The sequence below is a fragment of the Melospiza melodia genome, chromosome 5 (genome assembly GCF_035770615.1).
Source record: "Melospiza melodia melodia isolate bMelMel2 chromosome 5, bMelMel2.pri, whole genome shotgun sequence".
NCBI classification, from domain to species: domain Eukaryota; kingdom Metazoa; phylum Chordata; class Aves; order Passeriformes; family Passerellidae; genus Melospiza; species Melospiza melodia.
The window spans coordinates 33,134,319-33,161,103 of record NC_086198.1 but is presented as its reverse complement, the minus strand read 5'-3'; the positions used below and the strand labels follow the sequence as shown (position 1 = coordinate 33,161,103).

Here is a 26,785-nt window from a genome sequence, read left to right as displayed (position 1 = left end):
GTACAAGAGTGTTGTGTAATATTTATGTTGTATGGAAACTAGCAGTAGTCTGGCAGAAAATCTTGTGCAGGGCTTGAAGGTTGCACAGTAAAAGGAAAGATTTTGAGATCTTTGCTCCAGAAAGGAAGTGAGGTGGAATGGATGAAGATTCAGTTCAGATTTACTTGACACACATAGTACAAGCTTTTAAAGCATTCTTGGCAAGAGTCTGAACAGTAACAACTTATTTTGACTAACAGTGCAATTATTTCTACAGTTTCAGCTGTCAAAATTATGGATTTAATTACAGGAATTGGAATGACAGTGCTTGTTGCAAGGAAGTAAACATGTCTGAGTTCTAATAAAGACTTCTTTTGAAACCCATCACAGAGAGCACACAGAAATTCTGTGGCAGGTTATCTGCAGCCCGTTCCAGAAAGCTTTGCAAAATCTCTGCCTGCCAAGTTTGGGTTGGAAGGAGCAAAGTCATGACCAATTATAAGAATGTTTTTAATTGCTGCGGAGAAAAAACAATACCAAACCCCAAACACACGCCCCACTGGCCCCCCAGCTCCTGGGGGATCTGCAAGTGGCTGGCCTGAAGCACACGAAGCTGCAGTTATTTGTATGTAGGACAGACAGCAGCAGAGATGGCCTGAGACTGGTCTGCCTGTGCCTCGGCTTAGACCTCAGCTCCAGCAGTGCCTCAGCCTTCAGAACCTGTCAGTATTTCCTTTGCTTGCATCTATTCCCAGGCTACCACAAACCAGGATTGTTGTGTTGGCTTTTGCCTCTTAGAGATGCGAAAAGTTTCTGAACTGGTGTCCGCTGTTTGGTGAGGATTGTTTTTCAGCCTTTGGGTTTTGTGTCCCTTTCTCTTCCCTTGGATAAGAGATACTCTGATGGAATTGCCTAGGAATGTTTGCTTGTTTTAATCAAGATCAAGAAAAAAATTGGGATGCTGTTTTTTTTCCAGTTCAAAAACAAATTGAAGTATTAGTTGATTAGTAGAGTTTTAATTGTGATGCAAGTACCTGTGTGAGTAATTGTCTGAATACTGCCTCATTTTATTCTCAGTCCTTGTGGCTGTTTTCTATATAGTGGACTTTAAGTTCTCTTCTAAGTTTACTTAAGTTCATATTGTCATCTCTAGGTGCTTCTTAAAACAGCTACCAGTTTTGTAGGTAGAACCTAATTTTCTATAATTTGGTCCCAGTTACTTATTAGTACTGTTTTCTGTTTATTTAAGCAGACTTCATAATGAATTGTGTATAAATGTGGCAAGTATTGAATTGGTTTTGCTCTTTTTCTAATAATTAGATCCTCAGGAATCTTTGTGAAATAAAAATGACCCAGGAGAAACTGACTGACCTGTTATGCCTAGCCCAGAGAAGTCTGTGTGTTTGCAGCAGTAATGAGGTGTATCTTAGGAAAACACAGTGTGCAAGTGCTCTTGCCAAGAGGTTTCAGCATCACCAAGCATATGGGCTACCAGGTGGTTTTTCCAGCTCCTGTTTAGACTCTCTGCGTGACTGTGAGTAAACAAATCACTCTTAGCTTCACTCTTTTTGTCTTTAAAATACTGATATCTCCCCATGCCTTCAGGAGCCCGGGAGAAGGCATTTGTTAAAATGTATGTGCTGTTTTGTAGGTCTGAAGTGTGCTATTAAATAATGGAAGGCAGGCCTAGTTTTAGGTTTTGCTCTGTGATGTTCTGATGCCATTGGCCCAGATTCATGGCCAATGGAAGTTATTTATTTGCTTTAAAAGATATTAAAAGCCATCGGTGCAATATTAGCTGTGTTAGTTCACCTAGGAAAATGAAAGCTGTAATTGTTCGTGAGAAAAGGAAACTTAGGAGAAGTTTGATTTTGAAATACAAACTGATGGCAAAAGTGTGCTGCAGTCCCTGTAGGCTAGTGATAAAGGGGAGAAATCCATGCAGGAATCTGCCACTGGAGGTCATTGTGTCTCAGTCCCTGGGCTGGCTGCAAGAGGAGCATTGGGCTTTAACAGTGAATGGCTGTGGAAAAGGTGAAGAAGGAAGAGGTCACCGTCCCTCACTCGGCCTGAGGATAAATAGTGCACGGAGTGAGATCAATCTTGCTCTCTGGCAGGAGGGAGCGGAGTAGAGCAAACCCTGCTGGATTAAGTGAATGACTAGAAAAGGCTGAGCTAATGGCAGGGATTTGGTCACCAGAAGGCCTTCTGTGCAGCCACCAGCTGTTGATGTGCTGGGAGTGAACATTAGCACATGGATAACGCTGGGTCTGAGCCATGGCAGCCCTCAGGGCTGAGCTCTCACCCGCACTCAGCCTCCAGCAGGGCTGATGCTGGCAGCCTGCTGCCAAGTAAAACACCTAGCAGCTCTGAGCCTATGCACAGTGCTTACTGTGCCAAAGCAACCTGAACTGGGGGTGCCTCTCCAGAATGCCAATTGAAATCCAGCGGTGACAAGGAGTGTGGACTCCACACTGGGAGTAAGCGCTGCAGGGATTTATTTTAACTTAGGTGGGTATAATGGAATGCTCAGAGCCCAAACTGGAGGCTCCTGTGTGCAGGTGACTTTTCTTCTTGGGTCTGAGTTTCAGTCCATGGGAATAGAGAATATGAGAGCAGCGTAGATAAGATTGAGGCTGAATGAGATTGCAGGCTGTTGCTCACTTCTTGGATTTCTGCTGTCTGCTCTTCACAATGTCCTGGGCAGGCTGGACATGCCATATATGATTTCCAGGAAGTCAAGGTTGTCCAGCTTGCACCATGGATGTTTGTTGGCTCGTACTGCCTGGCTTGGAAAAAAGCTGTTGGTTTCTGGGAGTTATTTACAAAATATTGCCACTGCAGCTCTTTTCAGAGGACATCCTGTGCTTTCTCCTGTCCTGTATTTTGTGCTTTTCTTTCCAATTTCCTTCTAAGTTGTTGTGACTTGTCTTTTAATAACTGCTAGAAACATGATCTCATACAAGCTGTAACAGACAAGTTAAAGCCAGTGTTGCAGTGTTTGACTCTGACAGCCTTCTTGAGCGTGTGGCTTCTGCCCTGCTTCTCTTGGCTGTCTTGGGTCTTCTAGTCCTCTTCTCTGAGTAATTCTGCTGAGTTAACCCATCTGCTTGCCGGGGCTTTTCCTACCTCCTCCTGGTTTCAGCACCAGCTATGGATGTGTGCTGACTGTGACCTCTTTTCTCATCATTCCCTTCAGCTTTGCCTCCACTGCTTTGCTGAAGCCATAGCTGTTCTCTGCTGAGCCTCCACTGCACCTTTGGTGTTGTCCTCGCTGCGACTCATGGCCTTTACCCCGAGCCCTCAGCCCAGCACAGTGGCCTCAGGTCATTGACTGCCTTGTTGGTCAGTCACCTGTGTCCTGCCTGTGCTGTGCCTCGTGAGGAGAGCGCCTGCAGTCACAAAGAGCAGGACGTGGCTTTTTAGGTCTCATCGCTGATCTGCAGTGGTGCTGCTTTCCCGAGCGTTTCCTGCAATCGTCCAGTGTAGTTGTGTAGGTTTTCCAGGTGTGCTTGTCCTTGCCAAAGTTTCTTTGCTGTCTCTGCTGTGTGTTGTCTAGAGAGTGGGCTCATGTCAACTGACTGAAGAGCTTTTTCCAGTGGGGGTTTTGGTGCAGCTCGTGCTGCTTTAACCAGTCTGGTTCAGGAATATAGCTCTGTTCTGTGGAACTGAGCAGTCTGAGCTGTTAAAGAGTGAAGGGAGCTTCCCTGAGGCTGGGAGCCATCAGGCACTCCATTGTCAGCATTCCTCGTGCTGTTGTACATGCACTTACACTCAGGTTTTTATGGCTAATGAGCGCCCCTGCTATTCTTAGACCTTCAGCCGTGGAGAACAGATTCATCTCACAGTTCAGCTCTTTCCTGCTGAGGTTTACTCTTCCCCTTTGACATAACCATGGCTTGTGCACAGGATGAGCCTTTTCCTGGAAGGACAGTGTGACAGCAGTTTTTCCTCTGCTGGTGGCTTCCCAGCCTGTTCAGCATTTTAGGATAGGTGGCACTGAGCTTTGGGGATGCTATGGCACAGTACACTCTCAGAAGGAATTCTTAGTGTGTTTGCCAAGTGTCACGGCTGTCCTGCATGCTTTAACTCCTGTGATACACGCTTGCTGTTACTTAGGTATGTAAATAATGGCCTTTGTTGAGATCTCTTAGTGACTTAGACTTAGCCTGTGCCTGCAGTGGGACTGATGGAATTTGTCCATGCCGGAGATGAATCACTAGCTCTTCCTGTCTGAAAATTTCCTTTTGGCCCAAGGTTGCTCACCCATGATACACTCAAAGTGATAATGCCATCTGCATTTTATGTTTTGTTGATGGTCTGCACTTGCCAGTTGCCCTCAGATGAGGACACCTCCAGCATGTGGTTGCACTGTTGGCTTTAAAGACTACTGTTAGCATTGCTTCTGGGATCGCCGGTACAATCCAGCTGGGATCATGTTGGCAGGAGGTCAGAAAGCACTGCTGGAAATGTTGCAATTGTGTTTGCTTGTTGTGCAGCAGGGGCTGAAGATCTCTGGATCTTTCAAAGCCCTTCTGTGGAACCCTCCCTTTAGCCACTTTTGTCATGAATTTTCTGTCTCCGCATTTTCTGTGCTGCCTTTGAGGTGTTTTTGTTTTTCTCATCTCCTCTGCTTGTCTCTGGTGCTGGAATATAAGGCAGTTCTCCTTCCTGGTCTATCAGCCGCTGCCCACGGACTGAGCCTTTGCATTTCATTTCCATACACTGGCACCTGTGTTGGATGGGGATACCTGCACCGTTCTGTCATTTCACCTTCCCATCTCTGAGCCTGGATATTTAGCCAAGTACTGGCCGTTCCCATTCTGATCCTTGTCTTGGGTAACTGTAGTTGCTTCAGGTCCTGGAAGACATTTGTGTAGGGGATTAGATCTGTCCTACGACATTTCCTGCTGGCTGGATTAGGATGTTCCTTGAATGATCTTTTCTTTCAGTAGGAAGCACTTTAAGTCTTGAAATTCAATGTAGACCCTAGAATTCTCAGCCTCTTCATGTAAGTACTGATTTCCGCTTCTGCTCCTTGGTTTCAGGATGTTTTGTTTGGGGACTTTTGTTTGTTTTTTTTAGCAGTACAACACCCAAAACCTTTCAGTGTCCTGTGTGATCTGGTTAAAAAATTACAGTATGTGGTTTGGCTTAAGTTTTTGTTATTACTGGGGGTTTACTTTTAAGGGGACTGTGGTCTGTTTGTAAAAATGAACTTTAATCTGAAATAATACCCAAACTGTCAGTAATTGTGAGTCCTTGGTTCTAGTGGTGACTGCCTGACAGTGTGAGGTCTTGGACATGTTGTTGTTGTGACCATGAGTCACAGCAGCACCTGTACTGCTGATAGCAAAGTGTGCCTTGAGAGCTGGGCTGTATTTTTAACCTTTTAGCTGCTGTGGAAGTGGCTGGGGAGGATGGCAGGAGCTAGAGAGAAATTGTCAGTTGCTGTTTATTAAAGAGCAGAGGTTGAGATAGATGTTAAGGGAAATAGACTTCTCAATGAGACAGATGTTGGACGGGGAGATGCTCATATGGTAGAGCTGATTCTCTTCTGATATGGCTCATACAGTTTTACTCATCTGGCAGGATATGAGAATGAGATGCCTTGGACTGGATCTTTGGCTCGTGTTCATTACTGAAGCTTCATTTTCAAAGTAGTTCCACAGAAATCAAACCAATAAAACAGATCATAGAGATGGGGGAGCTTTGAGTCCTTACAGGAAGCAGTGCAGCTCTAATCTGGGGTGAGGCTGAGGTACTTGCAGGGTGGCTTTGAGGTAGGCTCTTTCTAAATAGAATCCATGAAGATCTGTTGTGCACAATCCACTTGGGAAAGAAGGCTGGGGTGGCTTGGACACATGGGCTGGGGCTGGCAGGGCTGTGCTCCAGCAGGGTCACAAACACTGGTTCTGCTCCTGCAGCAGTGTGTGCTGGGCCCATTGCTGTCATCCAACAGCAGCATTGCCTCAGTGCCTCTGCTTTGCACAGTGACCACAGGAGACTCCCATCCACAGCATGGGGTTTTTTGGTCCCTCAGTGGTCAAAATGAGGGTTCTCAGCTTTTTTTAGAGGCCCAGGTTAACTGTCAAATTTGAAACTTGTGGGCTACTAGTTCTTAGTGTTGCACTAGAGCACTTTTACGGGAGTGAGATGATTTTATGGAACTGATGTCAGCTTTCTGAGAGCTTTCTCTGTTAGCTTTTGCAAATCCTTTGACCCTTGAAGTTAGCTTAGATGGAACTCTTGCTTTGAACTGCAGTGTGTCTCTCACTGGAATGCCCTAGTGAGGGGTGGGAGCAGGCAGTGACCTGAATACAGCAGAGTACGTCACATAATGTGCTGAGGGAATGAGGTGAGCAGGGACTGGACCAAGCAGGTTTATAGACTTTAGGAGTGAATTGATTGATGGAATTTTACTTCCAGGTTTGGAAGTACAATGCTGAAAGGTCTGCTCAGCAGTAAGGGGTTTTTGTTGTTTCTAAAGGAGGGAAGGATAAAAACAGACCTGCTTTTCTGTAGCTGACAATTATACTGAGAGGTGGGAAATGTTGTCTGAAGACATGCCTGAAGAGCTGTTGCAGTGTGTGGAGTTTCCCAGCCGTATCTGATGGAAGGGAAGAGGGACAGAGTGGAGGTTAGGAATGTTCCGTGCTGCTAACCTGTTACCTTGAGTGATTGCCAAAGCTTCAGCACTCAGAGAGCAGGTGGGTGCTGAGTTCCGGCCTTGCCAGTGACACAGCAAAACCTCTGTGCTTGCTCCTGCTTGCTGGACTTGTAAGGGAGCAACAGTGGCAGAACAAAGGCAAGGGTAAGTCCCTCAAGGAATTTTAATGTTGTTGCTTTTCTCTCTAGAGGGTCTGGATGTCCCAGCCACCTCCCAAGGGAGGTGTTTGGTGTTTTGGTCTGCAGAGATGACGGCTGATGGGGCTGAGGAGGCTTACTGTGAGCCTACTGTGCTGATGAATTCAGTCATGCTCTGCCACATCAGCTCCCTGTCTAGATCCAGGGCAGTGCTGCTACTCGAGGATCGTGTGTGTAGGAAAAGCTCCCCTGGTGCTTGTGGGATCAGGTCTTTACATCCCCACAGAGCCAGTGAATAAGAACTGCTTTGAAGGGGACCTACTGATGGTTTTTCTCTGCCAAGTAAACAGGTTAACGAGTAAATAAGGCCATTACAAACTTGGCAGCTTCTTTTGTCTTCTGTTGGCCCGGCTGCTTTGGTTAAAAAGCTCTTTCTGTCAGTGCAGGTTTTGCCTGGAAAAGCTGGAATAATTTCTTGCAGCAAGAGTTAGTTTTCAACAGGAAAGGCTGCGCTCACCCTACAAGCCCTTTGCTGGCATCAGGCAAGGTGGAGGTGTGCTGAGCTCATGGCGCAGGCTTGCCCCCAGAGCAAGGTCTGGGCACAACTGTTTGAACTGGGGCTTAGCTAAGCACATGTTGTAAGAGAATGAAGGTTTGTTGTTTTCTTTTCCCCCTGGCACACAGTGTATTGTCAAAGAGGAACCCACCAAGTTAGCCTATGGGTTTTATGTTTGTTTTCTTAATAGCATCTCCCAGTCAGGAAAACATGCTGAGAAAGGACTTGGGAGAGAGCCATCAGTCCCAAACCTGATGGTGTTTTTGAGGCTCTCATCTCTGTTTCATGCCCTAAATGTGGTGAGGTGAGAGGGAAAGTGATCTCTAATCCAGCTAAACACACCTGACTCCAAACTTGGGTTTGTTTGCTTGAGATTAAGATATGCAGATGAGCACTCTGTCAATGTTTAATGAAAGGAGTTAGGGTGGTAGTTTCCTCTGACACTCGTAAATTTGAAATACTTGCATTTTCCTTTGGATACAAGTTGTGTGGTTTTTCTCTTCCTTTTTCCCTTCTTGGTAACTGAATTCTGCAGGCTTGGAGCCCAAGTGCATTCAGTTTTTACAAGTCACTGATGGGAGATGGAGACAGGAGATGTTTAACGTACCATTCAGCTGCTCAAAAAAGTGTGTGTCTAAAGTTCTTTTCTGTGAGAAAGTTGATTTCACCCCACAGGCAGGTTCTGCTTTGGCAGGAAGGGGCATCAAGGAGACTTTTACTGCTTTGGAAGAAAAGAACTAGAAATGTAACACCAGTATTGTTGGGATAGTAAGATGAAAAATATACTGCAAATATAAATAACATGGAGAGAAACAGCCTCTGTGAAGCTGGCATTGCTGTAGTATTTAGAGGATCCATTTCCCCCCAGAGCTCTTTGCTTATCTGCTGTCGGTAAGAAACTGGGCATGTTTAGATATTACCTAAGAAAAGGAAACGGTGTTATGACTTCCTTATGAGGAAGGCATTTGGTTATAATTCATGTAGAGCAAGGAGTGTTTCTGGAGGCTGGTGAAAATCCCCACCCCAGTCCCACTGCTGATTTCTTCACTTGTCCTGACTGCTGTTACAAATTGCTTACCACAGCAGTGTGCTCCTTGCCCCTGGCAGCGTGTTGCACAACCTCATCTCCAGGGATTTGCAGCAATGTTCTGATTAAATTGGGCATCAGTGTTCATCTATTTGTTTTTTTAAAGCTGAATGTGTGATACATGACTTTTGAGTGGCTGGAAGAAGTTAGGAGGCAGTAGAGAGTCATTAAAAGGTTATTTAAGAACTTCAAAGTAGCTTTGCTGAACACTGTAATTCTTTTGATAGAACAGGCCACATCAAAACAGTCTCTAGTAGAGCTAGGGGCTGATCACAGATTGGCTCGAGTGAATGAGTTTCCCACACATTAGTGGCACAGAATTTATTATTTATATGCAATTGTATTTGCTAAGAAATTTAAAATTTCCTTGTCTTTTTTGCTGCAAAGGGAGCCTGCATCCTTTGTAATCTTCTTCTGCATCTCCATCCTCCTGAATCATGGAGTCAAGGAATGGTGTGAATTGGAAGGGACCTTATAGATCATCTTCTTTCAGCCCCTGCCCTGGGTAGTGACACCTTCCATTATCCCAGATTGTTCCAAGCCTTGTCCAGCCTGGCCTTGAACACTTCCAGGGATGGGGCAGCCATAGCATATCTGGGCAGCCTGTGCCTCCCCAGTCCCACAGAGAATATATTCCTTCCTGATACCTCTTCTAAACCTACCCACTGCCAGTATTTTCCTTATTTTCCATGACTTGGTGGCTTTGCTTGACTTGTTCATTGAGTTTGGCTTCTGGGAGTGAAGGGGCTCTATCTAAATAACGATGGTGTGATGGTCCCAAGTGTGGAATCTGCCAAGAGATTCACTGAACCCTTCCTCACAACAGATTTTTCTTCCTTATATTTATAGGTTATAGGGATTTGGGTGACTCACCAGTAACTCCACCAGCTCTTTGGGTACTAGCTGGAAAGGAGCAAAAGGAGCTTCCTTTCATGAGATTCTCACCAAATTTACTGTGTCATTTGAGGTTTGCTGGGCAGATGGTGGTTTCGTATGACTTACTGTTGGGTTTATTTTCCATAATGATTTGGGAAAGCTAATTGTTTTTTCCTCCCAGTCCAGGAATGATTGCTCATTCTTTCCCATCACTGAGGCACTGATTAGAAATAGGCAAAGATTTCACAACTTTTTGAAGCCAACTATGCTCTTTCCCTGCTGAGAGCCCTCCAGCACTCTCCTTATCTGCCCTAGAAGGAAAATGCAGCCTGTGTTGACATGCTTCATTTAATTTCTCCCTCTGACTCAATGTAACCTGGTGCAGCCCAGGACCATTCTTGACTCTCACTAGAGGGCTGTGTGTGATGGGGCTTAATCCCATGTCCTGCTGTCATCAGGAGATCTCACCTCACTCTCCCGACACCTCACTCTGTAAACTGTCACTCTGTTTTCTCAGTTATGCTTGGATTTGTAAAGGAGCAGGGCTTCTAAACTCCTGACAGATTTTGCCACATCCTGCATAGGTTTTAGGAGCAGCTTCAAGGTTTAATAGTGTCTAGGGAAAAAAGTGCCCACAGTATCTAGCCAGAGTGTGCAGTCACAGTGATTCCAAACAGTATTGCTTTGTAACACACACAGCACAGTTACTGCTCAGCAATCCCTGCAGCTCGTTATGGCTTTGGGTTTTGCTGTCTCATGGTTGTTGTTCCTGTAATCTCTTAGCACCCGGGATCTGGGTTTTGCCTTTCTTCTTTGGGAAGATTATCTGAGAGTTTTCTGTCTAACAGGCTGGCCTGCCCAGCCCAGGTGGCTGAGGGCCAGCGGGTGTCAGAGTGCCCATGTAAGGCCAGTATTACTGTGTAGATTTGGAAGGGGGGTCCTTACAGTACCCAGTGTAGTGGCAAAAGCCTGGCTCTGTACCCAGGTCATTGCCAGCTCCTGGAAATCATTCCTGTACTGATACACTGGTCCTTCTGAGAATTGTCTGTGGTGCTCAGCTTCAGGATTTCCCAGCCTTGCCCACAAGTTAACAGTTCTGGGGATGTGTTTGTGTGTTGTGGGGAAGTTTGCTTGTTCTCACTGCCTACTGCAGCCTTGTCTTTGACTTTTGCCTTTCTCCCCTGAGTGTGGTTTAGAAATGGACTCGCTAATCTGATGCTTTAATGATGGCCAAAATAGCCTTAGCCTCAGTGGTCAAACCACCTGATTTTATCTACCTCCTAGAGAGTCCTTCCTCCCTTTTCCACTCATTAGCGGACAGAGGTGTTTGCTGGATAAGCAAGGCTGGACAGGAGCAGAAGGCTGAAAGCTTGTGACACAATAACCAACTAAGTGCCTTCTTCAAGTCCCACAGTTGCCTGCCTTGGCTACAGAGAGAAAAAAACCCTTGTTGCTCTGTGCTAACAAGCTGGTCTTGGTGTCCTGGTGGGAATGCACCTGCAGCAGAGCCTCAGGGCCTGCACAGCTAATTGAGATGTTGGAAGCTGGAGCCTGGTCCAGCCTGGCTCAGCCCCACTGCTGACTGTTTCACCCAGCAACTAACAGTCCTCTTCTTGTTGCAGCGTGGCCCTGGCCTTTTCAGAGGCATCTGGGCACAGAACAAATAATCTCTTTTGTTTGTTCTAGGCACCCCTGCAGCTCCTGGTATGGCTGGCAGTATCTGAGACTCTACCAGTCCTCCATCGTGCATTGCTGTGAAGCTGAAAAGGGACTTTCTCCTGAAGCACAAGGAAGGAGCAGAAATGCATCAGAGGTAAGGGGGGGAGCCCATGGCTACAGCTGTAGTGCTTCTTTCTGCCTGAGCCACACCCAGTGTGTGTTTCAGCAGGACACGTGACTTAATATTTTAGTTGGGCACTTGTAGCTTATGGTTCTATGACTGGAAGAGAGGAAAAATATCAACTGGTTCTCTGGTGTCAAAGTAAACAGACATTGTCCAGTGTTTTTGGAATGGGACTGAGCAAGTGTGCCCTGGGCTGGTGGGAAAATATCTTGTGGGAAGAACCTCTGAGGTCCTGCAAAGCTAAGGGAAAGTGGGATTAGACTCTCAGGTTGTTCCATGCCTGAGTAATGCCACAGAAGAAAGGGAAAACTGGTCCCTGCCAACTGTGAGATGTGGTGTTAACAACAGGGCACTGCTGCTGTTACAAAGGGTTTAACTTGGAGTCCTGTCAGCAATTAATTACAGATGACTTTTAAAACAGTCTTTTTTTAGATAAAGAACATTTATTATTAAATCTGTACTTACCTTCACAAGCTCAGGAATTTTTAATGTTTGAATTGGTTGCAGAGGCAATTTAGCACCTAAATCCCTTTAGAGATGAGGTCATGCCAGTTCTTTCCACAACAAGTGTACAGTATTTATTTCTGCCTTTTATACAACTGCCATTTTTTAAAATTGTCTTTTGGCTCAGCTACTTAAAGCCAACCTCTCTTATTGCCACAGTGTTCTGACTGTGCCTTCTAATTATAAGGCACCCAGGAGGAATTCAGTCTAACGCTGTCTTCCTTCAACATGTTGTTACATCATCCACAGAAAGATCAGAGAGATAACCCTTTGTCCCAGGTAAATTAGAGCAAGTGGAACAGCAGAAGCAAGCTGGCATTACTCCTTCTCAGAAACACTGTGAGGATACACTAGGGAGAGGTCTGGCTGACCTCAGAGCAGACTTGCCTTCTGGAGGGAGGAGGTGTCCCACTGCTCCAGGCTTTGGAACAAAACAGTCCCAGAAACAGTGAGGTAGAAACAATGATAGCTCCGAAAGTCACACTGCTGTTTAACATGTCCTTTCTCACTCTGGTTTCTGGAGCTGCTGAGGAAGCGTGCTGGCTCTAAGACATCAGCAATTTTGCTTGGAATGATCTGTATTAAGTAATGGCTTGAAGGGCTCAGGAGAATACACATGGGGTGGGTATCTGTGGGAAGCAATCTTGGTGTTGTCTGAAAGCAGGAGACCTGTAACATTTCAGAAATTACCATTGGTTTTGGCTGTCCATGTTGGGGTGTATCCCCTTTGATACAAAAGCCCAATTTCTAATGGGAAATTATCTGCATGATGGAAACTGGGGGAGCTGAAGCACCTTGGAGTTTCTGAGAGTCTCCAAAGGGGCACATACAAAATGAATTCACGGCTCTGGTAAGTGTTGGCTGGAGAAGGGGCCACTGGATGGAGCTCTCGTCCTGTGGTTGGCCACCACTGGTTACCTGAGAGGCTTGACCTGTACCGGTGAGGAGCTCCGCTAGAAATCCACTCCTTGAACAAGGTAAGGGGCTGGGATTCCAGTCTGATATCACGGTGGTGACCTGTGATAATGCTGTGTTGCTTTATGAGAAACCCACACCTCCTGGTAAAGAAGGGAAAACTCAAGCAGTGTGGTTAGCTGTGAAAATATGGGAGACCACATTCATCAAGGTGGACAAACAGGTATGGCCACCACCAATCTGGGAAAAACCCAAGTCTGGAAGGTGCCAGGTGAAGATTTGGTCTAAACTGGTGGCTCTGAGCTTTCAGAGCCAAATGCTTGTGGTTGCAAATAAGCTGCTCACCAAAATCAGCAGTTTTGCAGATGTAAGGGGGTAATAAATCCAGAAAGAAAGCTACACGTATGTGCAGCTCATGTAGTTACTGACATCAAAACTGAAGCATTTCAGAGAAACATGATCCTGTCCTCCCATGGAGATGGGTGGTCCAACTTCAATCCAGTTGTTGGCTGGAAGGAGCAGATTTGCAAGGTTCAAGTCTCAGGATTGCTGAGGCTGACTCTGTTGGGAGTGGGGATTGCAGGGAGTGAGGGGTCAGAGAAGGTCATGTCATTGTGTTTGGCTGTAGGTGATGGTTTGAAGCTGTGTCCTGAAGGGAAGTGCTTTTAGCAGAAAGATTTCCAAATGGTGTTTGCCCTTGTTTTGTGACAAAGATGTTGGTCAAGAGGGGATTTTAATATGATTAGTGCTTACAGGCACACAGTCAGAAGTAGCTTTAAGGGTTGACCTTTTCTTCTTTCTATAAGTGAAAAAGAGGAGAACACCTCTTCAAAACTTACTGAAAACCTTCACTACTGAAGGCTTTTTTAAAAAGAAAGATCGTGTATTGTTTGACTTGACTGTTGGGCTTTCTTAAACTGAAACAGACCATTTTATCTGCCTTTTTCCATGCATTTAAAACAGGGCCTTTGGTAGTTGCCTGCCTGGTTAGGAGTTAAAAGTACAAGTGAAATAGTGCTTATGACATACTGTGTATTTTTAAGACACAGAGTTCTTTCAGAGGAAGGAATTAGAATTGGAATGCTTCCAAAATCCAGTTTTAATAAAGTGTGTGAGTTCAGAAAGGAAAAATTCCTTTCTTTTCACTTGGTTGCTCTTCTCATAAAAAGAGTTTGGATGTGTGTGTATGTGCCTACACATGTACATGTGTGTGTTGCATCAGCACTTTGGGCACAGGTTTAGGATACTGCTAGTGGGATCTCTGGATTCTAAAATCACCTGTCAGAGTACCTTGCTTTTAGGACTGTGACTTGCCTCCTTTGTTTATTTTTGTTCACCAGTTTGGGATAATATTTGCAAATGACTTGTTTCCAAAGAAAATGAGGTTTTTACTGCAGAAATTTGAGAGTGGCTCAGGGTTGACTGAGATGTACCATTTCAGGTGCAGTTATGCATCCAGCAATTTGTTTCCTTTGCTTGCAAAAAAGAAGAGGAAAAATAGATCCTTACAACTGCAAAAAGTGCAAGGATGTCACAAGTGGCCGGTTTGGCCCCTGTCATTCAGAGGAGAGCTAACCCTGCCCTTCCAACTCACAGTCCTGGTAGTCCTTGTTAAAAATTCCTGACTGACCATTCAAAGCCTTCCTTATTCATGTCTGTGCAAGGATTATTAGGACAACTATTGGGAGTCAATGGTAGCCAGAGGGCTGACAGCACAGCTGAAAGTAGACAGTGACATGGTGCAAGGTGTCACTCTATTGAGGCTTTTAGAGTGTGCTCCCAGCAGTTCTACCTGCTTCGTGCTATTTGAACAGAACGAGGCTGAGCTCCCTGTTGTGTGCTGGTCGTGGGCCACACACTGGCCTCCCTGTCCCAGCAGGAACTGCCTCCCAAACAGCTCCCCAGGGCTTGGGTTGCTGGCTGTGGATGATGAGATGCTGCTGGGAGAGGGGTAAGGAATTGAAAGAGGATGTGGGTCGCATTTTTTTTTCAAGTTCTTTGTAGCATATGCGTTATGGCACGATGCCTCTGGAAAAGTAAACAGCACTTCAGGTTTAGTCATGCCCTGTGCTTATTATAGTCCTGCTGAGGGATTCCAGACACTTGCCAAGTGCCAGTGCCTAGCACTGGATAGGCATCCCAGCCACAGAGCCATCTGCCTGGTGGGCTGGGAAGAGCCTCTGACAGCTGCTGGAGATGCTGGGTGGGAAGAGCTGATGCATGCAAATGACACACTAATCCCAAGTCGGAAAAGGGGAATGATGCCAGCCATGCGGGACAGGGATTTCTGCCTGGCAGGTGTCTGCAGACCTGCTGGCTCCCCAGAACAGTTCCTCTCCTTCTGCCACTGCTGGCCTCGTGCTCCCAAATTAGCCAACACTTGGGCAAAGCGTGAATAGAAGTCACATAGCTGAGAGTCTAACTGTGCCCTGCCTAGGTGTGTGGGAAGGTCATGGGGAAGGTTAACGTGGGGCTTTCTGCTGTGTAAGCTGCAGGAAAATTCTTCTGCCCAAATTCCTGCTTGCTTGCTGAGCTTTGACTGCAAGAAGAGTGAAGAGAGTGCATGAGAGAGCTCTCCAGGGAATGAGCAGCAGGACGGGCTTAGGAAGGACAGAGTGCTGTGCTGAAGTTTGATTTTCAGCAGCTGATATCTTCTAATATGAAGTTGCAGCCCAAAAATGTAGAGACAGAATATAAAAATACAGCAGTGAAAGTGACTTTCCATGCTAATGGCCAATTTTTTTGCTTTCTGTTTTTAACTCTGCTCAGAATTAGCTTTGAATCTACTTACATGATGAGGACATCAGCACTGCCTGGTTTTGAGAATCAGGCTGGCATTTAAATGCAAGCTGAGGTCTATTTCTGCAAGTGTGATGCAGAGCACTCTCACCAAACCATTAGAATTTCCTGCTAATTGTGGTGTTTCATTTCTGGCCAACTGCATTCCAGAATGGCCTCTCTCTAATGAACTATTTACTGACTCTATTTCAGTAGATAAACTCCCCAGCTTAGCAATAGGAACTTTCTCTTCCTTGCACAGTGTTCTAAAGCCCCTTTAAACTAGACAGAAATCTATAGGCTAATGTGGTAATTTTGATTTATTAACTTGAGGTAGGTATAAACTCTTCCTGTTGGAATGTTGATAATGTTTGGCATTGAATGGAGATGCTGTCACATATTGTATAGGAGGCCTGAGGTCTGTAATAAATACAAAGGCCATAAATATTTAAGGTGTATTACATCACATCCTACCTTTAACACCTCCTTTAGTATCATTTAATGGGAAATAACCTGGATGAGATCTAGGAAAACAGCTTAAAATGAATCTGTGACACACTGTTGCTTGTGGAAAATGGAAATAAGGTTTTAAGGCAATGCAGACATCTTGGTGCTCCCTGCAGGGTTGGGTTTGTCAGCACATGCTTCACACAGAAACACCTGACCTGACCCAGACCTGGGACTTGAGCTGGGGCTCAAGGCAGTAGTCTTGCTGAATGGCAGAGGAGGGCAGCTCCCCAGATTGGGGGGACCTGGGAGGCCACATACCCTCCCTCACACAGCCTGGCCTGTCTCTGGTTTCATGGTTCACAGTCCCTCAGAGCAAGGGACACCTTCCACTAGCCCAGTTTGCTTCAAGCCCCATCCAACCTGGCTTTGGACACTTCCACACTTCCAAGGACGGAGCAGCCACAGCTTCTCTGGGCAGCCAGGGCCTCACCAGCCTCACAGGGAACAGCTTCTTTATAATATCTAACCCTTCCCTGAGTCCATCTGAAGCCATTTGCCTTGTCTTGTCACTTGTAAAAATTGCTTTCTTGTTTAGAGAATGTGTCTCTTCAGTGTTTTTTTGAGAGTTTAAAGTGAAGCTTTCTAACAGGAGGGAAAATGCAGCCAACAGTTCCTTAGCACTGGAACTAAGTCTGCTCTTTCCAGTGGAGAAGGAAGTTCCCCTTGTTTCCCGGTATTTATTGGTTTGAAGGGCTGAATGTGGTCAGAGTAACTGTTAAGTGGAAAGCAAGGGTTTCCTAACATGAGAACCAAGTCCTTCCAGGCCTTAGAATTCCACATCTGTAGGCTGTGGTGGTGGAGAATGTAGCTAGGAACACCAAGAACCCTGTTTTCAGATTCCTCAGCTTTTGTTTTCTTCCAGTGAGTCAGTATCTATTTCTGTGGGAAAAATTGTAGCATGAAACACCTTAAAAGCATTGATTCCTACAACAATAAACAATTAAAAGGAAAAATGGAATCCTTCCTCCAGCAGAAAATCAGAGCCAAACTGCACTTCCAAGGAAGAGTGTTTTGTGATGTCCTTGATAACAGTAATAACAATAAAGGTCATGAGAGCTCTGCCATCCTGAGCTGTGATGTTGCTTGCTCAGACAAGTGGCCCCTGCTGAGGCTCAGATCAGGTACATCTGATAATGGGGATGGAACAGCCGTGTTTATTTTTGAAATGTGTCAGAGAACCTGTTTCTGGTCCTTGCTCTTCTCTAATAGTCAGGTGTTTATTTACATGTTCGGAAGCTCCAGGGCTTCTCCCGTAAGAAGGAGTTTATGTATCTGAACAGTTCGTACCTTTCCTTCCCCTTTGTGTGCTGATGGCATAAGATCTTAGAATGGAAGATGGAAGGGGAGTGGGATATTCCTTATCTGAGATTATACTGTTGCCAGAAAGAATGGTTTCACCCTTTGTTTCTTAGCAAGAATTAAATTGTAAATATTGGTGGTGTGAAATCTAATTTTGGGGGGCTATTCCATATTATATAGTATGACAATGATGTAGTGGACATAGAAATCTGTCAGATTATTTGTAGGGTGATCAGGAGTGCATTTTTTACTTTGTGTGCCGATCCATATTGAAGAAAGTAAATTAGGAATCTCATGGGTGGCCTTACCCTGTGAACCAAGTGTGCTTTGAAAAACTAAATGGGTGAACGTGTGTGTGCCTGGTTATTTTGTATATTTGAGCCTTTCTGTTTTAAAATCTTAGCAGCTAATTTGAAAATTAATTGAGAACACTGCATTTTCATTTGTAATACAAACAATATAAATATAGAAGTCAATGACCTATTCAAACAAGTCAAATTAAATCGCAGCAGGAAATCTGAATATACTGGTGAAGTCTTATATTGCAAAACCTTCACTTCTCTTGTTGGACATGAGAAAATGACTGATGATGTGTAAATTGGAAAAGATTTTAGGGAATAGGCATCATAAGTAGAGGCCAGACTTTAGGCAAGTCCTTACAGAGTGAGGGACAAAGGCACTGGTTTACAAAGTCAAAGTTCAGGATCTCTCCTAGAGCCCACAGGAAAGACTCAGGGACCCTTCTGTAAGCAGAGGCTTGTGCGGGGATTGTGAAGGACATGGTTCAGTTGCCAAGGGAGAGGGAATACGCTGTTTAGCAGTTGATGGGACTTTACCAGGAAAGGTTACAAAACTGCCAAGTCAGGACACTTTTGTACTTTTAGGCACTTCTCAGTGTAAAACCAAAGACAGGCATTTCAGGAATGCTTGGTCACAGAATAAATGCGGGTGCTAAACATTACTTTAGCCTTTTACCTACCTGCATGGTATGGTAAGAAATGCCTGAATTGCTCTGCTTGCTTCCTGTTCTGGGGCACAGGAGGGAGTTTAGGCAGCAGCTGCCAAAACTGCAACACTTGGGGACTTAGCTGGAGGAATTTGGTTTTGTGTTTTCCCATACTACCTTGGGGGTCTTTGAATGTGGTTTTCTTTATGACTTTGAGAAGCTCTTTTGAATCCAAGTCCCAAGGTTTTGGGTTTCCCTTTTACTAAAGGTATTCAGTCCAAGGAATGTGGTGGGCACATTGAAGTTTTCTTTGGTGTAGTTGCCATGCAGTGTTTTCTGCTCCGATTTTCAAGTGCCACTGCATGAGTGTCATGGTTGAGGTTGTGTGGGTTGCAGTGCATGGGGCACATTCTCATTGCTTCCTGGTATTCACTAAAACCAGTGGACTCAAAATAAATAATGTTCAACTGCTCTAATTTTAGCGTAAAATTAAGATAACTTGTTAGCCAGCATTGTTCCAGAGACCATAAAGTTTTCCAAGAAACCAGCAGGACTCATGGGCACGTTCTGCTGGAGTGTTTTCACACAATATCCACCATACACTGTTGTCTGTTGCTATGAAACAATCTGAGAAGATCAAATGGTGGATAAACATTGCATAACTCATCAAAGAGATCAAGTAAGGTGTAGAGATAAGGGATGGAAGTAATTGTGGCACTAGTAGAGACTTGGGGAGGGATAGAAAGCTGAGGCTGGAAACAGCATTGAAGCCACATAGGCAGGAAGGAACAGAGATCCTAGTTAAAACAGCAGTGAAAGTTCTTGTAGGAAGCTCCATGCCTGGTACTTCAGTCTGATCTTGTGGTATCTTAGAAGGATTTCTTCTTCTTTCCATGCCAAGGAATCAGAAAATATTTCTACCAAAAAAGTCATGGGAAATATTTAAAAATTTGAATAATTTTTCTTACTTTGTTCCATCTTGTTGCTTAGTTAGGAGCTTCTTCATCCTAAAAGAATAACTGCTGTCTTTGTAATGATGTTTTTTATAACATGAATATTCCACCATGCCAGAGTATCCAGGCTGACATCATAGAGTTGTCTTGGCTTACCAAATCACTCCAGACTCGTGCTTCTTTCATGTGTTTATGCAGATTTATTAAGTCCATTCTTGTCATCCCTTAGCAGAAGGGATCAAACAGAAGGTAAACCACTCACGCCTGCGGCAGCATTCCTGCGTTGGCCAACTGCCTATTCTTCTTTTTCTAGAGGCACATTACTCCATCCCACCCAGGAAAAGGGCTCTGGTAAAAAGTTTAACTTTGCTCTGTGCTCTCAGGGTCATCAGAGAGAGAACTTGGCAGGTTGGCAGAAGTGGGGGGATTTTCCAGCAAGCTATTTGTTAAATGGCCGTGGAAAATGTCCGACCACTCAAAGGGAAAGAGGATGGAGTAATGTCAACTCTTTGGTTGATGAGTAAGAAAAAGCTTTGGCAGATTTTTCAACTTGGTGTTTGTCTGAGTTAGCAAAGAATTTCAAGTGATTTCAAGAGAAATGGATTCTTCCACTGATTTCACTGGGTGCCAACTCTGACTTGGAGATAATGTTTACTAAATTGAGGTAAAAACTTCCTTGTCTTCAATACAGGAAGGAGGAGAAAGATCCTGTTAAAAAGAACTGCAGAGACCATTTCAGAGCTTTTGTTTCTGGTGACCTTTTAATAATGCACAGCAGGACAGAAAGAAGCAGTGGTCAAGTTCCCTGACTTCAGACAAATGAACCTTATTTTCTGAGGCTGGGCTACTTCAGCCTGTGACATTCATGGCACGTAACATTTTACAGGCTTCTGGTGGCAGTTCTACAAATGTGACAACGGGGTGTCAGTTCCGTTGTCAGGAATATGCTCCGAGAGGAAGGAGCCTTTTCCTTGTCTTTGCATCCCAGATAAATCCCCTTGTGTTTTGAGTTTTGGCGTCTTCAGCTGATTACTCATGCAAAAGTGTGAGGGGAAATACTACAGAGCTAATTATAATCGCTTTTAATTAGATCCTGCAGCAACCCCTGCAAGAAATTTTAAGTGAGCGATGCACACACTCTGTGAGATGAGTGCTGCTTTGCAGCCAAACCCATAGAATCCTGGAATGGTTTGAGTTGGAGGGGACCTTAAAACGCATCTGGTTCCAAGCCCCTACCATGGGCAGGGACATGTCTCTGTGAAGCATGTAGGTATGGCCCCAAACCATAAAGCACAAAGAAGTGTTGGAATACATGGACCTGTAAGTGTTCTGCTGATGTGGGAGCTTGGTGAGGCAGCTAACAAAGCAGGAATTTTTTATTAAACTCCTGTTCACACAAGGGTGGGAACCATTTCAAATATCCACTCTGTATCCTGAATGTGAAATCGTTCTTAGGAAACTGTTATATAAAAGGTCTCCCAAAATTACCTGCTTAAACAATGTGTCCATTCCGTGCCTCCTGTAGTACTAGCAACAGGAGTGAATGGTGTTATTCCTGTAAGGCAGGTGTTGGACAGGATGTATGGACATGTGGTTAGCTGTAAGTCTCCCATGTCCCTTCTTCCTGTGATTTCCTCTGTCACCAAGGAAGTGCTAAAAGAAATAATTTTGTAACTGAAGAACCAGATGACTTGTTGTTAACAGGAAAATTCTCAAAATTAAAATGAGCCCTCATTTTGAAAGCCTTGAACTTGTAAATGGATCAATTGAGCCAAGTTTTCCAGGAAATAAACTTGGACCTTTAAGCTCAGCACTCCCTCTGGAATGGGTGAAATGCAGGGCTGTGAGTGCTCTCCCTTCACTTCAAGGACTTGTTGTGCTTGTCACTTTTCAAGCTCCCTGAGAAGGAAGCTCTCCTGGCTTCTTGTTTGTGGAGATCAAAGCATGGAGAAGTTTAAGAAACCTGAGCAGGGTTCTGGGTGAGTCAGTGGTGTTTTCTGAAATTCAAGTCAGAGTCTTTAACACTGGTCCCACTGGCAAATCAACCAAGAGGGAAGTTAATAAGAGAAAGAAGTTAATTCCTTTCTTCTTTGGTTTTTAAAATATCTTCAAAGAGGATTTTAGGATCTTCATTCTACAGACAGCAGCAAAACTGTTCTCTGAATTTTTTTTCCCCCCTTCTTTCCTCACCAGTGTTTATTTTGGGGCTTGTCTCGTGTTGCATTAATATATAGATGGGATTCAGTTTCTTCATATAGAAATGCTGAATTTTATTGTATAGGTCATATTTAATAGCATTATCAGAAGGCACTGTGTCAGATCTTATTGGTGGACAGTATATTTACACTTAGTTTATTGGTTAGTACATGGTATTGTGCATGTGTATCAAACTTCTGTATTTATAGTTAGTTTACATATTTTTTCTACTGATTTGCATGAGACAGATCTTATTGTTTATGCAGGTGCTAGTTGTTTTTCACCTAAGAATAAGTTGTTATGTTAACAAGCTTTCATATTAAGATTGTTTTTGGATGGGAACTTGTAAATTACTCAGCTGCACTTAGAAGAAATGACAGGCTAGCGATAAATTTAACAGAGCAGGCCTGATTTGATGAGTTCTTTCTTTTATAATTCTTCTGTCTTTTCATGACAGTCTTGGTTTAAGACAGGCTCTGTGCAGATTTAACCAATACCTTTCCACCAATAAGGAAGCAATACAAGTGAAAAAAATCGGTTTCCTAAGGAGAGGATCAGCACAGCCAGAAAGTAACAGTAAGTAAGTGTTAGATACAGAATTGCTAAACCTCAGAACCCCAAGAGAGAGAGATCTGAAGTGGTAACATGTCCTCTTTCCCTTGAGCTTTCCCTCAATACTGGCCAAAAATCAGATGAAAGTAAGATGTTCAGCAAGGGCACAGTACAAGTAGTCAGACTTGTGGACAGGATCCATATAAACTACTAATTTTCTAACAAATGGATGGAATAGTGTATTTTAAAGATGTTTGCAATGCTGCCTCAAAAACTCAACAGATAAAAGACATGTATTTTTCTTTCTGAAACACTTCTAAACAAACATGTTTGAGACTGAACTGTGTATTTTCCAAGAGCATCTTGTGCTTCTTCATGTTTTCAGTAGAGATTTAGAGGACCTTACAGACAAGTGGTGAAAGCTAGGAATTGAGCTGGCCTGAGCAGGGATGTGACTTGTCATTCATGTGACTTGCCCATCATTCCTGTGAAAGAGATCCAGACTTCTCTGGTAGGATGTCCAGAGACTTGTCAGGATGGGGTGGTGCAAACTGAGAGGGAACCTAATTAGTGCATACAAGTGTCTGAAGGATGGATTCAAGAGGATGGGGCCAGGCTTCTCTTTCCAAAGAAGGCCTTAGATAAAGGAGGAATGGGACAAGGAGCAAGAAGTAGAGTCTGGCATTGCTCCTTTTTAGGGTCCTGGTGATCAGCTGCCCCCTCTGGAGTGTATTCCTGTCACAGCTCTGCACTGGCTCCCTGGTGTGTGCCCTGCTGAGCAGAGGCAGGTTTTGTATGGCCTGTGCTGGAAGCAGGCTCTCCAGAGAAAGAATTGGCTTTCACTTGTCCTTCTGCAACTTGTCTTTAAGGGCACATCTGGAGTGTTCAGTACTGCAGTGTGTTTTAGTATGACCCATTACTTGTCTGACACCTCTGCTAGCTGTAGAAGCCAGAAATGTACATTTTAAGAGGCAGTTAAAAATAGCTTGGTTTGTTATAAATCACCCTCCCCTACCTGGTATTAATTTCCATGGAGCTGAAGAATTTAAAATTCTCCTGGTTTCTACAATGGCTGCACCCTGAATTCGGAACATTGCCCCTTCCAAACAGAGTTTTAATGACATCAACAGTAAGTTCTTCCCAATGTACTGAAATCCTTAAGATTTAAAAGAGAAATAACTGCTGGATACTCTACTTTCTTCTTTTTCTGTCTTTTCATTCTTTTTCTTCTACCTTGTGCCTTTGAATTGAACAGGATTCAGTTCTTCATTAGGTGTTCTTGGAGCAGGGGCAGTATTGCTTTGACTTTGTTCCTAAATACAATTTAATGTAAGGGGGTGACAATCCAGCTTTCCAAAGGGGAAAAAAGACCCCAAAACAGAATAACCTGACAGGCTGGTTGTCAGGCTGTGATTACCTGTTCAGGTGTACCAGACTTGGATGTTCCCAGGTAACTTAGCACTACTGACTTCATTTAGAAAACACTGCCATGTTTCTGCTTCCTAAACCAGTATGCATCAGAATACATCTTCCTGTGGACACTGTCCTTGGATAACTCAGGGGGCAAAAACCTGGCTAAGTTTTCTGCACTGCACAATTAATATGCTGGTCTGAATCTTATTTCTAGAATTTATTTCCATGCTCATTTCTATCACTCAGTACCATTCCTTCAATCAATTGTGTTTTAAAATGTTTTCAGAGTTGTTTCCCAGAAGTCCTAGCAAAAAGGTAGCAGGAAAAAGTGAGTGTAGTGCAGAGTTAATTACAAAAGGAAAATCTCTTCTGAGGCTTAACTGGAGGCTAATAATGAGTTTCCATTGCCTGGAGGTGCATTGGAATGAGAAGGAAATGGGAAAGGCACTAGAGTGGGGTTAAACTGGTTTGTTTTTTCCATGCTGGAGATGGCAGATGAATAAGTGCATTCCTCTTTGTACGTGTCTGTGGCAGGTGAGAGCACCTCCCCGTGTGGCTGGTCTGCTTCCATCCCAAGCATTTGGGAGCAGAGGCTGTGAGCCCCTTGGTGCAGCTCAGCAGGCTCTGGGGCAAAGCAGGGTGCTGGCAGTGCTGCACAGGAGCAGCCAAACAGCGCGGCCGAGCCGGCGTTACCACAGCTACGCCTGCTGCAGGACTTCAAAGAGAGAGCAGAAACTCTGCTTCAGCCATACGTGACCCGAGCTCATTCACACTGCCAGGTCATGCCTTTTCAGAGACTGGCACTGTCTGAGATGGAGGGAAAAGGGATTTCCTTTGGGTTTGGTGTTTTATCTCATATGCTTGCCCTGAAAAGGGAGGCACATAGCTCTGTTTGCTTGTAACTGCGGAGTAAGGAATGTGATGGGTTTAGGTACGACTGGAAGGAAGGTGTACTCTATGCTCCAAGAGAGTTGGCTGTGGACAATTAATAGAAATAGAAAATTTTACCCATCTTAGTGTCTGAGATAAGGGTTTTGTGGAGGCATATTTTGCCTTTTGAATGGGTAGTCAAGCCTTTGCTTTTGGGTTGAGAACCAGGATGAGGGCAAGTGTAAGTGCAGTGAAGAGTAACCCAAGTGACACAAGAGAGGAACACTGGAGTCCACTGCTGAACCACAGGTCTCCAATGTCTTCAGTGCTTCTGTACATCAACAAAATGTACATCCTGGCTCCCAGTGCCAGCTCTCCCTTTTGGTGGCAGATGTTATCTGGCCTTCATCTGGAACTGGATGCAGCTTTCCCTTCTCATTGTTGCTTCTGCTTGTTGGCAGCCTGGAGCTGAAACACGAGATCGCGGTTATGCCGTGTCCTCACGTCCGTGCATGCTGCCCTGAGCTGGGGTCCCACAGCAGCAGTGTGGGGAGGGCACACAGCAGGACGTGGGGCTGCCTTGTGGAGGCACAATGTTTCCAGGAAAAACACATGAGGGGAGGGATGGGCCGAGGTGAGCCGGCTGAAGGGTCAGGTGCTCAGGTTCAGCCCCAAGATGGGCAGTCTGTCCCACAGACAGGCAGCCAACACGTATTACTTACAGAGTCACTGGGCTAAGAGCTCGCCTTTCACCTGTGGCATCTGCAGAGCAAATTGTAGCAGAGGCATACTGCAGTTTGTCCTGGACCCCATGCCCTCTGTGCCTGCAGCAGGAAGGTTGGGTGTTCCTGGGGTGTCCCCCACTTTGGGGTGGCAGGCATTGCTGCTCTTGCTTGGCTTGCAGAGGCTTTAATGGAGACGCTCCCACAGCCTGCTGGGCAATGAAGCAAAATGTCACGGGGGGGAAACTATTTTGATCCCTTTCTCTGGGGGGGCAGCGGGGCGGGAAGAAGTGGGTTCTAGTAAATGTCATACAGGCCTGGAGCTGGAGTGTCCGTTCGAGTGGGACAGCGTTTGCTGGGCTCTGCCTCTCAGAACTGGAGCAAATGTGGAAGGCGAGCTGCTGCGAGCCCTTGGTTCTCCTGCTCAAGGAGCCCATGGGACAGCTGGATCTGTGGAGGGACTGGAGGTAGGTCTGGGCAGCCTGGTTTGGGGCGGGACGCTGAGAGCCAGAGTTGATCAGGAGAGGGTACAATGATCTCCAGTCTGAAATCATAACTCCGCCTTTTCTCTCTGTGCCAGACTTGGTATTTCACCAAGTTTCTCCTGTTGATATGGGTCATGACCTGCATAAGACTCTTCTCAGGGGCAAGGTCTTTTGCACCAGTTCTGTTATTGTAATAGGAGAGCTTTCCAGAGAAATTAGGAACTGGAGAGTCCTCAGAAAGCCAGCTCTGAGGTTTTCACAATCCTGTGCCTTGCAACAAGTCTGAAAGAATTCAGGTATCCAGTGGAAACCTGTCACTTTGCCTTGTGTTCCTGCTTGTTTAATTGCTGGTATGTGGATGAAGACAGTGATTTCATGAAAATTTATTTTTTTTATCCCACATGCGATCTGTCTAGCCTGTGCTAGCATATACAGTTACCTCTCGGATAACATCAGCCTTGTGGCTTGTTGTCAGCAGCAGATGCTCATGTGGAGCCAACTTTTTGATCTGTTTAAATCATTCAGACAAGTGGTATAACATCTCCCTGGAACACTGGGATAGCAAGATAAACCACATTCCGTGTCAGGAAGAGAAAGGTTGTGTGTCTTTCTGTATCTCTCAGAAGCTGTTGAATGTTTTTCTGCATTAGTCTGCAGCCATAACGACCCAACTCTAACCTGCAGTTATTAATTGGGAGGAGAGCCAGCAAATGCTGCAGAGCTGGAGCTGATATTCTGAGAACTGTGCAAAACAAAGCCAAGGAGAGGAGCAGCAAAGGCAATTGGTTTGTGATAACTGTGTGTACAAGGAACAATGAGGGACAGAGGAAGGCAGGGATGTGTATAATGGGCTCTGTGTTTCTCAGAAAGACCTACTTGGGAAGACGTGGCATAAATAAGTCTTTGAGTGATTCCTTTTCCGTACTGAAAAGCCTCGTAAATGTGTTGTCGCAAACCATGTGCATGCTGAAGATGTGCAATTTGATAAGGTATGATAGATTGTGCTCTAAGTGTGACAATAGTAAGGGCATGTCTAAACACACTATTTTCCTTCTCCCGTGGACAATGTTTGCAGTGGAGCAGGAGAACCAAAGTGCTGGGATATATTGCTTATGCCATAGTAAGGGAAAAGGCAGGAATGGCATCCTGAGGGAGAGCTTTGGAGAGTTGATCTGGGTGCTACAGCTTTCCCCAAGAATTGCAAGGCAGACACTGCTTGTCATCTGCAGGGGTTGCTGCCTGGTTCAGGGTCTTTTCCCTATCCCCAGCTGCATCTTCCACCTGCTCCCAACCTCCAGCATAGCCATGAGGGCAGGGATGACCAGCGTCTCTCCAGGAGACCCTGCCTTGGGACTTCCCTGATGCCCATGCTGGGAGACAAGAGCGGCTGTGGGAGCGCTTGGGGCTGCAGCACAGGTGACAGGGTGGGGAGCACAGCACTGGCTCGCTGCCAATGCCATGGCTTCTTGCCATTCTTCCTCCTTTTATTTTCTT

General features: G+C 45.0%; 1 protein-coding gene across 3 annotated transcripts in view; it reads left to right on the top strand.

Moving 5' to 3' along the window:
• Nucleotides 1–4,579: 4,579 nt before the first annotated feature.
• SLC4A4 (solute carrier family 4 member 4) overlaps nt 4,580–26,785 on the top strand; it is a 147,759-nt gene continuing 125,553 nt past the window's right edge. Inside the window, exons 1-2 of one of the 3 annotated variants that reach the window (XM_063156924.1) lie at nt 4,580–4,990; nt 10,992–11,118. In XM_063156924.1, the coding sequence (XP_063012994.1) occupies nt 11,108–11,118 (11 nt within the window). In that variant the 5' untranslated portion in view covers nt 4,580–4,990; nt 10,992–11,107. Of the gene's footprint in view, nt 4,991–6,672; nt 6,794–10,991; nt 11,119–25,112; nt 25,274–26,785 lie in introns of those variants that run through there. The other 2 variants (XM_063156923.1, XM_063156919.1) reach the window with 2 other exon arrangements.